Source organism: Pristiophorus japonicus, chromosome 9 (assembly GCF_044704955.1).
Source record: "Pristiophorus japonicus isolate sPriJap1 chromosome 9, sPriJap1.hap1, whole genome shotgun sequence".
Lineage (NCBI taxonomy): Eukaryota > Metazoa > Chordata > Chondrichthyes > Pristiophoridae > Pristiophorus > Pristiophorus japonicus.
This window is the reverse complement of record NC_091985.1, coordinates 128,153,652-128,170,880: the sequence shown is the minus strand read 5'-3', so window position 1 is coordinate 128,170,880 and position 17,229 is coordinate 128,153,652. Positions and strand designations below refer to the sequence as shown.

At 43.3% G+C, this 17,229-nt stretch overlaps 1 protein-coding gene across 7 annotated transcripts in view; it reads right to left on the bottom strand.

Annotated features, from left to right (window-relative positions):
• The window catches only part of tasp1 (taspase, threonine aspartase, 1), a 174,854-nt gene that overhangs the window by 94,944 nt on the left and 62,681 nt on the right, over positions 1–17,229 (bottom strand). For all 7 annotated transcript variants that reach the window (XM_070889833.1, XM_070889835.1, XM_070889834.1 and 4 more), the window contains one exon: positions 13,848–13,954. In XM_070889833.1, the coding sequence (XP_070745934.1) occupies positions 13,848–13,954 (107 nt within the window). The remainder of the gene's footprint in view (positions 1–13,847; positions 13,955–17,229) is intronic.

Here is a 17,229-nt window from a genome sequence, read left to right as displayed (position 1 = left end):
GTGACAGGATCGGTCCAAGTCAGCATGTATTTATGAAGGGGAAATCATGCTTGACAAATCTTCTGGTATTTTTTGAGGATGTAACTAATAGAGTGGACAAGGGAAAACCAGTGGATGTGGTGTATTTGGACTTTCAAAAGGCTCTTGACAAGGTCCCACAAAGAGATTGGTGTGCAAAATCAAAGCACATGGTATTGGGGGTAATATACTGACATGGATAGAGAACTGGTTGGCAGACAAGAAGCAGAGAGTCGGGATAAATGGGTCCTTTTCAGAAAGGCAGGCAGTGACTCGTGGAGTGCCGCAGGGCTCAGTGCTGGGACCCCAGCTCTTTACAATATACATCAATGATTTGGATGAAGGAATTGAGTGTAATATCTCCAAGTTTGCACATGATACTAAACTGGGTGGCGGTGTGAACTGTGAGGGGGACACCAAGAGGCTGCAAGGTGGCTTAGACAGGGTAGGTGAGTGGCCAAATGCATGGTAGATGCAGTATAATGTGGATAAATGTGAAGTTATCCACTTTGGGGGCAAAATCGCAAAGACAGAATATTATCTGAATGGTGGCAGATTCGGAAAAGGGGAGGTGCAACGAGACCTGGGTGTCATGGTACATCAGTCATTGAAAGTTGGCATACAGGTACAGCAGGCAGTAAAGAAAGCAAATGGTATGTTGGCCTTCATAGCTGGGGGATTTGAGTATAGGAGCAGGGAGGTCTTACTGTAGTTGAACAGGGCCTTGGTGAGGTTTCACCTGGAATATTGTGTTCAGTTTTGGTCTCCTAATCTGAGGAAGGACGTTCTTGCTATTGAGGGAGTGCAGCGAAGGTTCACCAGACTGATTCCCGGGATGGCTGGATTGACATATGAGGAGAGACTGGATCAACTGGGCCTTTATACATTGGAGTTTAGATGAATGAGAGGGGATCTCATAGAAACATACAAGATTCTGACAGGATTGGACAGGTTCGATGCGGGTAGATTGTTCCCAATGTTGGGGAAATCCAGAACCAGGGGACACAGACTTAGGATAAGGGGTGAGCCATTTAGGACTGAGATGAGGAGAAACTTCTTCACTCAGAGAGTTGTTAACCGTGGAATTCCCTACCGCAGAGAGTTGTTGATGCCAGTTCATTGGATATATTCAAGAGGGAGTTAGATATGGCCCTTACGGCTAAGGGGATGAAGTGGTATGGAGAGAAAGCAGGAAAGGGGTACTGAGGGAATGATCAGCCATTATCTTATCGAATGGTGGTGCAGGCTCGAAGGGCCGAATGGCCTACTCCTGCACCTATTTTCTATGTTTCTAGACTTGACTATTCCAACACACTCCTGGCTGTCCTCCCACGTTCAACCCTATGTAAACTTAAGGTCATCCAAAGCTCAGCTGCCAGTGTCCTAACTCGCACCAAGTCCCATTCCGACATCACCCCTGTGCTCGATGACCAACATTGGCCCCCGGTTAAGCAACGCCTCAATTTTGAAATTCTCATCCTTGTTTTTAAATCTTTCCATAGCATCGTTCCTCCCTATCCGCACAATCGGCCCTCCACCACCCCCGAGATATCTGCGCTCTTCTAATTCTGCCCTCTTGAACATCCTTGATTATAACCGCTCAACCATTGGTGGCCATGCCTTCTTTTGCCTCGGCCCTAAGCTCTGGAACTCCCTGCCTAAATTGCTCTCCCTTTCTTTCCTCCTTCAAGACGCTCCTTAAAACTTACCTCTTTGACCAAGCTTTGGTCATCTGCCCTAATTTCTCCTCATGTGGCTCGCTGGCAATTTTTTTTGTCTTATAATACTTCTGTGAAGCGCCTTTGGATGCTTTACTACGTTAAAGGTGCTATATATATATATACACAAGTTGTTGTTGGATCAAAATCCTGGCACTCCCTACCTAACAGAACTGTGGGAGTACCTTTCACCTCACGGACTGCCTTTCACCTCACGGACTGCAGCAATTCAAGAAGGCGGGCCACCACCACCTTCTTGAGGGCAACTCGATATGCACCATAAGTACTAGCTTTCCCAGCAACGCCCACATCCAGAGAATTGAAATTTAAAAAAAATAATTTCAGAAGCATTAATCTGATAGTTGAGAGAGAAAAAAATTGAAAGATCATAAAGAGGAATTAACATGGTTTAAGAATGGAAATCTGACAGGACAGTCATCCTTAGTTACTTCCTCAACAGTGCCATATACATACACACACCAACATGGAATCAGTTATGAAATAATAATTTGGCTAATCCTCCATCCAGAATAAACCAGCAATGCTTTCAGAAGAGGAACCAAAACATTTGGGCAAATGGGAGAAAAAGGTTCGCAGGTGTGACATTTCATTCATCGGATAATCTTGTGGGGTTTCTGATCAGATGTCAGAAACTTTTGTACCCGTCAGTTTTCTTGTGGGCTTATAGAAACATAGAAAATAGGTGCAGGAGTAGGCCATTCGGCCCTTCGAGCCTGCACCACCATTCAATATGGTCATGGCTGATCATGCATTTCAGTACCCCATTCCTGCTTTCTCTCCATACCCCTTGATCCCTTTAGCCGTGAGGGCTAAATTTTGACCACTGGAAACAATTATTGCAGTATCCCTAACCTCAATACAGGTGGTCAATCAGCCTACGTCTTCTTGCTTGGCATTTGGATAAGACAGCATTCAAGTCGCATAAATCATTCCATCAGAAAAACTGAATTTCACTTGTTTCATTAAATTGTTGTCTGAAGTTATTGCTTGTATTCCTACAAAGTATCACTTAATTGACAAACACACAGACATTTTTCATCTTTGCCAATGCAGACACCAGTTTGTTTCCTTTGAGAAAGGCTTTAAACCCATTGTTAAACAGACACCAACAAAGTTGGCACCTTAATCTAGTTCCTGCCCAGAAGAAGCCACCAAAGGAAATTAAGTTATGATTTTCACAACAAAAGCCACCTCTTCGGCAAAATTATAAAAGGGACCCATGCAAAGATGAACTGTAAGACAGTAATTTGGAGTCACATGCATGCTTTTAGTAAACTGTGCATTATTCATCTGCGCACATTGAGGCTGAACTCCAGGATATAGTCAATGTGTTTACTGAGGCACATGAAAGCATGGGCCTTACGCTAAACATCCGTAAGACAAAGAACCTCCACCAGCCTGTCCTCGCCACACAGCACTGCCCCCCAGTCATCAAGATCCAAGGTGCGGCCCTCGACAACGTGGACCATTTCCCATACCTCGGGAGCCTCTTATCAACAAAAGCAGACATTGATGTGGAGGTTAAACACTGCCTCCAGTGCACCAGTGCAGCCTTCGGCTGCCTGAGAAAAGGAGTGTTTGAAGACCAGGCCCTCAAATCTACCACCAAGCTCATGGTCTTCAGAGCTGTAGTAATACCCGCCCTCCTGTATGGCTCAGAGGCATGGATGATGTGCAGAAGACACCTCAAGTCGCTGGAGGTATATCACCAACGATGTCGCCGCATGATCCTGCAAATCACCTGGGAGGACAGGCACACCAACATCAGTGTCCTCGTCCAGGCCAACATCCCCAGCATTGAAGCACTGACCACACTTGATCAGCTTCGCTGGGCAGGCCACATAGTTCGCATGTCAGACACGAGACTCCCAAAGCAAGTGTTGTATGCAGAGCTCCTTCACAGCAAACGAGCCAAAGGTGGGCAGCGGAAACGTTACAAGGACACCCTCAAAGCATCCCTGATAAAGTGCGACATCACCCCTGACACCTGGGAGTCCCTGGCCAGACCACCCGAAGTAGAGAAAGTGCATCCGGAAGGGCATTGAGCACTTCGAGTCTCAACGCCGAGAGCGTAAAGAGGTCAAGCGCAGGCAGCGGAAGGAGCGTGCGGCAAACCAGTCCCACCCATCCCTTCCCTCGGCGACTGTCTGTCCCACTTGTGACAGAGTCTGTGGCTCTCGTATTGGACTGTTCAGCCAAAGAACTCACTTCAGGAGTGGAAGCAAATCTTCCTCGATTCTGAGGGACTGCCTATGATGATGATGATTTAGTAAATAATACTGCCTTGGATAAGGGAGAACCAGTGGATGTGGTGTATTTGGACTTTCAAAAGGCTTTTGACAAGGTCCCACACAAGAGATTGGTGTGCAAAATTAAAGCACATGGTATTGACGTGGATAGAGAATAGGTTGGCAGACAGGAAACAGAGAGTCAGGATAAATGGGTCCTTTTCAGAATGGCAGGCAGTGACTAGTTGGGTGCTGCTGGGATCAGTGCTGTGACCCCAGCTATTTACAATATACATCAATGATTTAGATGAAGGAATTGAGAGTAATATCTCCAAGTTTGCAGATGACATTAAGCTGGGTGGCGGTGTGAGCTGTGAGGAGGATGCTAAGAGGCTGCAGGGTGACTTGGACAGGTTAGGTGAGCGGGCAAATGCATGGCAGATGCAGTATAATGTGGATAAATGTGAGGTTATCCACTTTGGTGGCAAAAACACGAAGGCAGAATATTATCTGAATGGCGGCAGATTAGGAAAAAGGGAGGTGCAATGAGAACTGGGTGTCATGGTACATCAGCCATTGAAAGTTGGCATGCAGGTGCAGCAGGCAGTGAAGAAGGCAAATGGCATGTTGGCCTTCATAGCTAGGGGATTTGAGTATAGGAGCAGGGAGGTCTTGCTGCAGCTGTACAGGGCCCTGGTGAGGCCTCACCTGGAATATTGTGTTCAGTTTTGGTCTTCTAATCTGAGGAAGGACTATTGAGGGAGTGCAGCGAAGGTTCACCAGACTGATTCCTGGGATGGCAGGACTGACATGTGAGGAGAGACTGGATCAACTGGGCCTTTATACATTGGAGTTTAGAAGAATGAGAGGGGATCTCATAGAAACATACAAGATTCTGACGGGACTGGACAGGTTAGATGCAGGAAGAATGTTCCCGATGTTGGGGGAGTCCAGAACCAGGGGTCACAGTCTTAGGATAAGGGGTAAGCCATTTAGGACCGAGATGAGGAAAAACTTCTTCACTCAGAGTTGTTGATCTGTGGAATTCTCTTCTGCGGAGAGTTGCTGATGCCAGTTCGTTGGATGTATTCAAGAGGGAGTCGGATATGGCCCTTACGGCTAAAGGGATCAAGGAGTATGGAGAGAAAGCCGGAAAGGGATACTGAGGTGAATGATCAGCCATGATCTTACTGAATGGTGGTGCAGGCTCGAAGGGCCGAATGGCCTACTCCTGCACCTATTTTCTATGTTTCTATGAATTGCTATCTCAATGTCACATACTTTGGTGTGACTACACTTCATGGTGGCCTTATTCCGAGTGTAACTTTTTTTGTGTAATCCTCTACATCAAAGTGGAGAGTGCATGAATGAAGGAATGAAGACTAACTACGATTAGGTTAACGTCTTAGAAAAGGAAATTAGCCCACCTGCCAACATACAAAGCTCCTTCCCAGCCTATTCATTTCCTTTTTTTGGCTTGGTTTGGAGCTGCTCTATTGTTTTGTGCTGTGTCGTGTTTCAGTGCAGATACCCGACCATGCAGGGCATTCATTTCTTAAAGAAATCATGTTTACAAGAGATTTCCTCCTATTCAATGAATGTAGTATCCTAGATCTATATGGACATTGGATAAATTAGCATAGATCCCAAAAGTATATTTTACCTTTTTTGGAACACTCTTTTACCCTTACTTCTTCAGCTTTCAAACACACCACACAGCTTATACAGCCAAGAGAGTGGACTGAAGGCATTATCTACTTTTACCATTTTGAAACAGCTGCCAAGCAGCCACTAACATTGCCTACCAGTTTTTGCTCACCCAGAACTTACGCATAGTAATGCAGTTCAGATATTGTAACTCCTAATTACGGCAGATGGTGATAGCAAGCTCATGCCCCACCACCCTGTGACACAGCATATAAAGAAAAATAGCACATAACATTGCAAACATCCCAAAGTGATTTCTTCAAAGTGCAGTGACAGTTCTGCAAGCAAACATACTTTAACTGCAATACACTGTGCAAAATAATTGCAGGGGAAACAGCAGGGGAGTGAGACTAATTCGATAGCTCTTTCCAACAGCCTTACAGGCATGATGGGCTGAATGGTATCCTTCTGTGCTGTATGATTCTATGAATGTTTTTCAAGTAATTTAAGTACTTTTAGATTCAGAAATAAAATTATTTGGACAGATGTTAAATGAGTCAATCTTGAGACTTGAACATTTAGTCACATTAAGTATCTATCTGGAAATTTCTGTGTTATATTTGCATCTGATTTCATATTAACAAAACAGCAGCAAGCCACAATGTAGGGCATGTACCAATCTAGCAAATAAAACCAGATTAGTTATGAAGTTTAAAAAAATAAAAAATGTGTAGACAACAACAGCGACTAATTAAAAATAGACAACTGATCAAAATCATTGCAAATATTTTTTTATGTAATCTGGCCACTATCTTGCTTTTGTCACAAAACTAAATGCTTACCACTGGCAGTAAGGATTATAACACAAGATAATGCCAACTACAATATTTGCAAAAAATTATTACAATTATTTATGTAATAGCATAGTGTGTGTTTCAACCACCAGCAACCATGTTTTCCATCACAGATGGGCCTGGGAAAATGCCTCAAATTCATGCAAGTTCCTGCACTCATCATTATGAGCAGAAAAGACTCAAGTCAGCATACTAAAGCTGCTGCATGTGTCTGTCTCAACAACTTCTGGATTATTTATTACCGATAGCAATTGTCCATTCACAGACTGTTCCAGGACGTACTGTTTGTAAACGGCATCTCCTCCCCTTCATGGAAAACATTTTATAGATATAACTAGAATTTGATTTTTCTTCGTATAAAATGTAAGTTCTCCAATCTTTTGAGGCAACTTCAAAAGCAAATATGTTTTGACTATATACTAGCTATTTCCCATAATTAAATGTAAATGTACTAAAAGAGCTGAAGACAGACAAAGCAGAAGAGCAAACCAGTGAGTGAAAGATGATCAGAAGCAGAACGTTATATTCTGTAATGCATTTAAAAGTTTACGGCTGTGTTTTTAAAAACATTATGTTTACATGAATATTGGTTATTTTCGAGCTCCAAGGCAAAATCATAAACATATTTGAAAGAACTGCATCATGATTGATGTTTAGAGAGTTTCTGAATAAAAGTCTGGAAATTAAATGTTGATTTTGGTAACACGAAGTACTATTAAAGAAAAGATCCAAATTAGTTTAAGCTTTTCTTCGGTTTTATCTATTCTTGATCTTCACTATAGACATTCATGCCTGAAAGAGATGGACAGTAAGGAGCTATGGAGGTTTATTTGTCGACACAAGTGTACCATGTGAAGGAACAAACTTATCTATCTACCTGCAGTAGGTATGGTTTTCAAAAAAAAACAAATAAACAATCTCTCTGGGAAGGTCTCTTGGAACGTTACAGTGGCGATGTCCACCCCTTGCCCAATCCCCACCCAAGTAAATCAGTGATTCGCCTACCATAATCAATGCCATGGGAGATCTGCTTGTCCAGTATATAAGAAAGGAAGAGTTTTTGAAAATATCTAATGTAAGATCTTTACCCATGAGAAGTCTCACAAAAGGGGATGGGAATAAGCCAAGTGTGAATTTCCAGGTGGTTTTAATTACTCCAACTCTCTCCTATTCTGGAAGTAGTGACTCCTGTATCAGCAAAATTCAGTACCTCAAGTGGACATGCTGCAGCATGGGTGAATTTGGAGAACAAAGGGCATTTGGCTCTAGCCTGTACAACAGTTGAGGCAACACAGCCAAACCAGGGCCAGCATCTGTACACTACACACACATTTGCCAGTTGAGGCCACTGGACAGCAATTATAAGCAGCTGATTTGCCCACTCCCTGGCTTGAGGATGCTACAATTCACTTCAGTATTTTTACTACTGCCCTGATATCAAACAACCTTTTATTGAACAGAAGAATTTTCTGAGTCATACAGCTCAGTACCACAGAACAGTGAAATTACCCATTGTCCATCAAGAAAGCCCAAGTATTTTAATATAAATTTAAAAGATCATCAAAGCGGCAAAGTGGTCAAATCTTGGATTCCCCACTGGTAGTAATGTATTCTGATACAGGTATTTAAGTCTTATTGAGCACCTGATATGTTGATTTCTGGATTCTTTTACCTCAATCTTCAAAATTATTTCCAAAATGGAGTTCTTCGCATCAGCCACAAGTGTTGTCTTATTTGGCTACCAGTGATAGATTGATACCACCAAAAAGAACAGTGCACTGTAGTTACAGTTGGCACCTACCAGAATCATGTCACAGTATAGAAACATAGAAAATAGGTGCAGGAGTAGGCCATTCGGCCCTTCGAGCCTGAACCACCATTCAATAAGATCATGGCTGATCATTCACCTAAGTACCCCTTTCCTGCTTTCTCTCCGTACCCCTTAATCCCTTTAGCCGTAAGGGCCATATCTAACTCCCTCTTGAATATATCCAACGAACTGACATCAGCAAATCTCTGTGGTAGGGAATTCCACAGGTTAACAACTTTCCTCATCTCAGTCCTAAATGGCTTACCCCTTATCCTTAGATTGTATCCTCTGGTTCTGGACTTCCCCAACATCGGGAACATTCTTCTTGCATCTAACCTGTCCAGTCCCGTCAGAATTTTATATGTTTCTATGAGATCCCCTCTCATCCTTGTAAACTCCAATGAAATCAGCCCCAGTCGATCCAGTCTCTCGTTATATGTCAGTCCTGCCATCCCGGGAATCAGTCTGGTGAACCTTCGCTGCACTCCCTCAATAGCAAGAATGTCCTTCCTCAGATTAGGAGACCAAAATTGAACACAATATTCCAGGTGGGGCCTCACTAAGGCACTGTACAACTGCAGTAAGACCTCCTTGCTCTTATACTCAAATCCCCTAGCTATGAAGGCCAATATACCATTTGCCTTCTTCACCTCCTGCTGTACCTGCATGCCAACTTTCAATGACTGATGTACCATGACACCCAGGTCTCGTTGCACCTCCCCTTTTCCTAATCTGCCGCCATTCAGATAATATTCGGCCTTCGTGTTTTTGGCCCCAAAGTGGATAACCTCACATTTATCCACATAACACTGCATCTGCCATGCATTTGCCCACTCACCTAACTTGTCCAAGTCACCCTGCAGCCTCTTAGCGTCCTCCTCACAGCTCACACCACCACCCAGCTTAATGTCATCTGCAAACTTGGAGATATTACACTCAATTCCTTCATTTAAATCATTAATGTATATTGTAAATAGCTGAGGTCCCAGCACTGAGCCCTGCGGCACTCCACTACTCACTGCCTGCCATTCTGAAAAGGACCCGTTTATCCCGACTCTCTGCTTCCTGTCTGCCAACCAGTTCTCTATCCATGTCAGTACAATACCGCCAATACCATGTGCTTTCATTTTGCACACCAATTTCTTGTGTGGGACCTGATCAAAAGCCTTTTGAAAGTCCAAATACACCACATCCACTGGTTTTCCCTTGTCCACTCTACTAGTTACATCCTTAAAAAATTCTATAAGATTTGTCAAGCATGATTTCCCCTTCATAAATCCATGCTGACTTGGACAGATCCTATCACTGCTTTCCAAATGCGCTGCTATTTCATCTTTAATAATTAATTCCAACATTTTCCCCACTACTGATGTCAGGCTAACCGGTCTATAATTATCAGTTTTCTCTCTTCCCTCCTTTTTTAAAAAGTGGTGTTACATTAGCTACCCTCCAGTCCATAGGAACTGATCCCGAGTCGATAGACTGTTGGAAAATGATCACCAATGCACCCACTATTTCTAGGGCCACTTCCTTAAGCACTCTGGGATGCAGACGATCAGGCTACGGGGATTTATCGGCCTTCAATCCCATCAATTTCCCGAACACAATTTCCTGCCTGATAAGGATTTCCTTCAGTTCCTCCTTCTCACTAGACCCTCGGTGCCCTAGTATTTCTGGAAGGTTATTTGTGTCTTCCTTCGTGAAGACAGAACCAAAGTATTTGTTCAACTGGTCTGCCATTTCTTTGTTCCCCATTATAAATTCACCATCTGACTGCAAGGAACCGACATTTGTCTTCACTAATCTTTTTCTCTTCACATATCTATATGAACAAAACAGAACTTTAAACTCAATGGAGCCAGACAAAATGGAGTTTTCTGCTAGTACAATTCTGAAGTTTGGAAATGTAAACCAAACTAAGCTACAAACAGGGTTTATGTATTTCAGAAATAACGAGGGTTGGGATAGAGTCTGTGTTTCCTTATTAAACTTCAAAATGGAATTTGTTTTCTTTGGAACAAAGGAGTCTGAGGGGAGACCTTATTTCCCTTAGCAGAGAAGTTAATAACCAGGGGGCATAGATTTAAAATAATTGGTAGGAGGTTCAGAGGAGATTTGAGGGGAAAATTTTTCACCCAGAGGGTGGTGGGGATCTGGAACTGACTGCCTGAAAGGATGGTAGAGGCATAAACTCTCACCACATTTAGGGCCCAACATTGGCCATGACTCGCATAATTTTTTTGGAGTAAGTTGTTTTTTCTGGCGTAAGTTAGAAAATGCCATTTTCCCCCAAAAATTTGCTCCAGAGTAAGTCAGTTAAGTACGATTTTTTTAAAGTCAGTTTTAATTTCAAAAGGGGACAATTACGACAGTTTTGGCCATTTATGCCAGCAAAAACGTACTCCAAATCCACTTAGGTCAGCGTATGTGGCCAGCTCTGAAAAACCTTGCGGGCAGTTAAGAAAAAGCAGCGCACATTCGGCAGACATTAGGGCAGGGATAGGGGAGGGAAGGGAACTGGAGAGGACCTCAACAACCAAGCAGCAAACATTAAGGAAAAGCTCAAACCATTAAAATACAATTTAAAAAAAAGTAAATCTTACCTTATCTTTAAAATCTGCCCGGGAAAGGCACCAAAACTTTCCTCCTCCCCCCGCTCCACCGCCAAAATTTCCCCCCACCCCCAAAATCTCCTCCTTCCGCCTCCCCCCCAAAAAATCTCCTCCTCCTCCCCCCTCCCAAAATCTCCTCCTCCTCCCCCCTCCCAAAATCTCCTCCTCCTCCCCCCTCCCCCCCACCCCCAAAATCTCCTCCTTCCGCCGCCACCCCCCCAAATCAAAAGTTTCAAGCACAGCCACACAAGCACAGCCACCAAATAAAAAATAAAAGCAAAGTCCTTACCTGCCTGGGAACTCAGCGGGCCGGCCAGCCGGTGCAGGAGTCCACTCGGCCGGGGATCGGGCGAGGCAAGATCGGGGCGTCCCTTCGGCCTGGGATTGGGGCTGCGAGCATCGGGTCCTGCTCACAGCCCACAGGACGCGCTGGGAGGTCAGGAGCATGTGCGCAGCTCTCACTGAGCATGTGCGCAGGTGCCGGCAGTGCTTTGTGCACTGGCCTGTTGCTCCACAAACCCCACTTCAGCCTCCACGCCACGACTCCGGGGACTCAGAAGAGCGGCCAGGATGGGGCCCCTTTTTTCTGACACCCTTTTCAGCACGCAAAGTCAGCGCGCTTCAGGTCAGTGCGCCGAAAAAAGGGGTTGGGCAATGTTGGGCCCTTAAAAAGTACGTGGATATGCACTTGAAGTGCCCTAACCTACAAGGCTACGGACCAAGTGCTGGAAAGTGGGATTAGGCTAGATAGCTCTGTTGGCCGGCATGGACGTGATAGGTCGGAATGGCCTCCTTCCGTGCTGTAAATTTCTATGATTCTATGAAGCCTAGCTGTCTGCAAGTTGCAGGCAGGTGCTTTGATCTGTAGCTGGCCATGGTAAAGAGCTTGGTTCTAGGTCCTAATCAAATCATTGGTCCTTTGAAGGATAATGGGTAGATTACAAACTATGACAATTGGACTGAAATAGCTTTGATTTCTAGCAAATATCAGAGTATGAGCTTACAGTTGAATGTAATATACCCTAAATGGCTAAATTATCAATGGTGCTTTACTCAAAGTTCAAAATATACATTGTTTAAACATGCTCATTAGCATGCAATGCAAACATCTCCTATTAATGTGTCTTTGAAATTGATAGACTGACAGCTCTTTAGAGTACTTTCGGTCTGGAATATATACTGTAGACATTTGGACTTAGTCGACTGACAAATGATTCACATTGCCCATGTATAGCATTGTGGCAAAGTTCTGCAAAAGATTTTCATCCAAAAGCCTGATCATTTTAATGTTTTGTGGACTGAATCTACTTTTGTTATTTTCAAAGTATTTCTACCATAAATAACTTACTGTTTTCAACATGACATATCATGGTCAAGCGTAAACATTCGTCCTTTACCACACAATCCTCCTCACATATTTACAAGGGTGTAGGTTTCAGTTCATAGGAAATACAGTCAACCTAGAAAAACTCCTCTCTCCCATAAGCACTACGCAAAAGCATTGGAAGAAAGCCCAAACCATCTATGGTGACCTAGTAGAAGTTCACCCCAGTGAAAAGATTAGGCCCAAGTGCAGTAGAGATGCTAAGTTTGGTTATATCTTTTGAAAGTTTTTTTGCGAATTGAGATTATAAATGTAATATTTTAGAAGTATAATCAGTAGTTCCAAAAGCTACGGGGCCATCAGATGAAGCTGAATCAAACATTTTTGAGGTATCCTATTAGTTGTTTTGCGGTATTTGCCAGTTCATGAATGGTAGCTTTGAAAGAGAATTGGACAGTTTGATTGCTTATTTTTTGTGCTGGTTACTTGTTGCTGATTAGTAGCTTCTGCTATACGTGAAAGAAGCCGAGCTTGGTTGGCTGAAGGATCAAACTGACTAAATGTGAATTCGCCAGCATTAACAAATTTAGAGATAGTGGTTATTCTAACCAGTTACAATATCAATTTTTTTTCACTGTAATTCTCTACTACTTTGAAAGTGTAATACTATAGACTCATACTAGATGCAACACTTTGTATTGTAGATACAAGGGAAAAGTTGTGCTATTTTAGATATATATTAATCATTACAGTAGTCAGTAAATATTTGTTAAAATTATTTCATGAATGAATGAATTAATGAATGACTTGTATTTATATAGAACCTTCACGACCACCGGACGTCTCAAAGCGCTTTACAGCCAATGAAGTACTTTTGGAGTACTTTTAGTCACTGTTGTAATGTAAGAAACACAGCAGCCAATTTGCACATGACAAACTCCCACAATCAGCAATGTGATAATGACCAGATAATCTATTTTTGTTATGTTGATTGAAGGATAAATATTGGCCAGGACACCGGGGATAACTTCCCTACTATTCTTAGAAATAGTACCATGGGATCTTTTACGTCCACCTGAGAGAGCAGACAGGGCCTCTGTTTAACGACTCATCGGAAGGACGGCACCTCCAATAGTACGGCACTGGAGCCTGACAAAGAACTTGAGATTAATTGCAACTTGGATAATATCTGCCAAAATAATTTCAAAATGATGGGACGGTGGTGAAGGAGAAAACTTTACAACATAATTTACGAATTATATGAACAAATATTCTTTTGCACTTTTCCTTGGTCATGTAAATGCGCTGCACCCAAAGTGTGATGGAAATTTACTGATTGATGATGGGTTTATGTCCATTGTTCCCCATTTCCAGAGGTTCCAATCTCAGTTATATCACTATGGGAAATGCTAATCAGAGCCCGTGCATTACAAAAGAGGGAAAAGTGATCCCCATTCTCGTATCCACTCGTGGTCCATTTTTGTCACTTTTGAACTAATGAATTGCAAAAGGACCAAAAAAAAGGATCCACCATACTTTTACATGGTGTGTTTTAGGCCTACTTTCAAAATAAACTTCTCTTGTTCTTACTCTTAGGGTTAAAAAAAACACTAACGTTTTCAGACACTTCTCTTCTCTTCTTTGTCTGAATCATTTCTGTTTCCACCTTCTCTGCAAGCTCCAGCTTTCGTCTGTTTTTCCTAAATGCAGATAAGCTGAACTCTAAAAAAGGATTAAAAAAAAACACTATTTGTATTAAACACGTGTGTACTTGATGTAATATGCCAATAACTGTTAATCACAAAAGCCAGAAGTGAAAGTGAAGTTTTGTACTTTAGAGATTTTAATAATAACGAATCCAGTCAAAGAAACGTATAAGATTCTAAATGGGTCTGAAAAGAGTTCACTGCAGAATTTAACAGCGCTTCCCTTCCACCATAGAGTTTGGTTAGTAAACTCAGTGTGTGATGTGATATGGAGCCATACATACGAACAATGACAAACAGGTAAAGACCATCTAGTCCCTCGAGCCTGTCCATACATAGCAGAGAGAGCTCAAGTTTTATCCCTAGTCTGTGCTTAGATAGTTAACCTCAGCTAGGACAGCAGTGTGAGGGAAGGGAAAAAAAAGAAATGTCTGACTCCCTTTCACACATATGTGACTGGGATTCCTGCTCCTGGTAACTATCCAGCCAAGGGGGAAAAAATAACGAATTTTTTTGAAGAACCAGCAGCCAGTTTCACACTGAACCTGATTTTCTTTTAAAAGCAAATCTAGCGGATGTAAAAGAGGCTGTTGATTCGTTATTGCCCGATTTGCGCTACAGCCCAAGTCTAATTTCACGACTTAAAGGTTTTGGTCCATATGCATTTTTTCTGTAGAGGATATATCAGTGTTCTATACAAAGTCTGAAAATAAATAAATTAACGATTTCAAAACTTAAGATAATCACTAAGCTAAACGTGCTGTTTAAATTCAGAAATAGGGCCCTACCCGACCCTGTAGCGAAGCAGGGCCAGTGTCATCACTTCCATTTGGCATCGCGCGGAGTTTAAATTTAGGGGCCAAAAGTGTCCTCCGCCCGAAACGGGTCGTACCTACCGTTTTCCAAGTGTTCGGTCCACCCCAACGCATGGGGCGGACAATCCAACGATTTTCAGCTCGTTGGCTTATGTGGGGAGAAAGACAGCAGTGGGGGCGGGTTGGAGTGGCCGACACTTCAAGTCATCAGCGGCACACTGATGATGTCATTGTGCTGGTGCGTCACAACATCCCTCCCCTTCACCTAAAGGGACGAGTCGCTGCGAACTCTGCAGCCACTATAGTGGCAAACACTAGGCCACCAGGGAGGGTTTCGACCTGGCCAACGGCCTGGCAACCAAGAGGGGGTGCTAAGCTGCCTGTTGGCCGAACCCGTGGGCATAATTGTCGGCCCGACCTGACAGTCGGGCAACAATAAAAAAATTGCTGGCAGCGCCAACTCCCTTTTATGGGCGGCCACGCTGCCCAGCCACAGAAAAAGTGGTGAGTGGCACCGACTGATGGCGGCGCCGCTCCCACGGGGCAATTTCGGAAAGGGGGTCGCCGCCATTCGGTAAGGGGTTGGTGCGTGCACGACGCAGCGGGAAAACGGACGGGTCGGCCCCCGACATCGCTCTAAAACTAAAGGAGGGCAATATACAAAATGGCAGCCCGCCCCCTCCACCCCGCGACGTTCCGTGGCCGCTGCTTTCAGTCGGCCATGGGCCTTATAGAAAGGGGCAATTTCGGCCCCTCAGTGTGGTGTCAAACATAGCGTACAAAGTGCTCAAGGAGTTTAATGGACCCACGCATTTATTTCACAAACCTACCTGATTTATTATATATATATCTGAAAGAGGATATAAAATCTGCCATCCACATTCTAAACATTTAAATTTAAATTGTTAGGAACAGGCAGAGTTCCGTCAGAGGGCTGGGCAATCACAATGTTTCAAATTGCCTCCTTCTGTGCTACAAAATTCTACAATTCTACAATTCTATTCTAAGCTATTGCATAGCTGTTAATATCTCTGAAAAATACATGTGCAGTTTGTTTAGTGTCAGCTGTGGCTCAGTAGGTAGCACTCTCGCCTTTGAGTTAGAAAGTTGAGAGTTCAAGTCCCACTCCAGGGACCCGAGCACAAAAAAAATCTAGGCTGACACTCCAGTGCGTTGCTGAGGGAGCACTGCACTGTCGGAGGTGTTGTCTTTCAGATGAGACGGTAAACCGATGATGCCCTATCTGCTCTCACGTGGACGTAAAAGATCCCAATGGCACTATTTCGAAGAAGAGCAGGAGAGTTATCCCTGGTGTCCTGGCCAATATTTATCCCTCAATCATCATCATAAAATAAAAACAGATTATCTGGTCATTATCACATTGCTGATTGTAGGAGTTTTCCGTGCGCAAATTGGCTGCCGCGCTTCCTACATTACAAGTGACGATACTCCAAAAATATTTAACTGGCTGTAAAGCACTTGGCGATGTCCTGTGGTCATGAAAAGCGCTATAGAAATCCAAGTCTTTTTCTTTTTTTACAGCACAGGAGACCGTTCGGCCCGTCGAGCCCGTGCTGGCTTTCTGCAAGAGCATTTCAGCTAGTCTCACTCCCCTGCCCTTTCCCCAAAGCCCTGCAAATATTTTTCCTTCAGGTACTTATCAAATTTTCTTTTGAAAGCCACAATTGAATCTGCCTCCACCAGCCTCTCAGACATTCCAGATCCTAACCACTTGCTGCATAAAAGGTTTTTCCTCATGTTGCCTTTGGCTCTTCTGCCAACTCCATATAACTGAAGTACCTCACCCCTGGTACCATTATAGTAAATCTCTTCTGCACCCTCATCAAGGCCTTGATATCCTTCTTAAAGCATGTCACCCAGAAATGAACACAATCGTCTAGCTGAGGCTTTACCAGTGACTTGAAGAGGTTTAACATGACTTCTTTGCTTTTGTATTCTTCACCCCTATTAATAAAGCCAAGGATCCCATGCTTTTTAACAGCCTTCTCAGCTTGTCCTGCCACTTTCAAAGATTTGTGTACATACACCCCCAGGGTCTCTCTGTTCCTGCATCCCCTTTAAAATTGTATCATTTAGTTCATATTGTTCCTGCTAAAGTGCATCACTTCACACTTGTGTTAAATTTCATCCGCCACATGTCTGCTCATTTTACCAGTCTGTCTATGCCTTCCTATAGTCTGTTATTATCCTCTTCATTGTTTAACTACATTCCCGAGTTTCGTATCATCTGGAAACTTTGAAATTATGCTCTGTATACCCAAGTCCAGGTCAATAATATACATCAAAAAGAGCAGTGGTCCGAATATCAACCCCTGGGGAACACTACAATATACTTCCCTCCAGTCTGAAAAACAATCATTCACCACTACTCTCTGCTTTCTATCCCTTAGCCAATTCCTTTAATCCCATGGGCTTTAATTTTGCTAATAAGTCTATTAATAGGGCCCAAAATTGG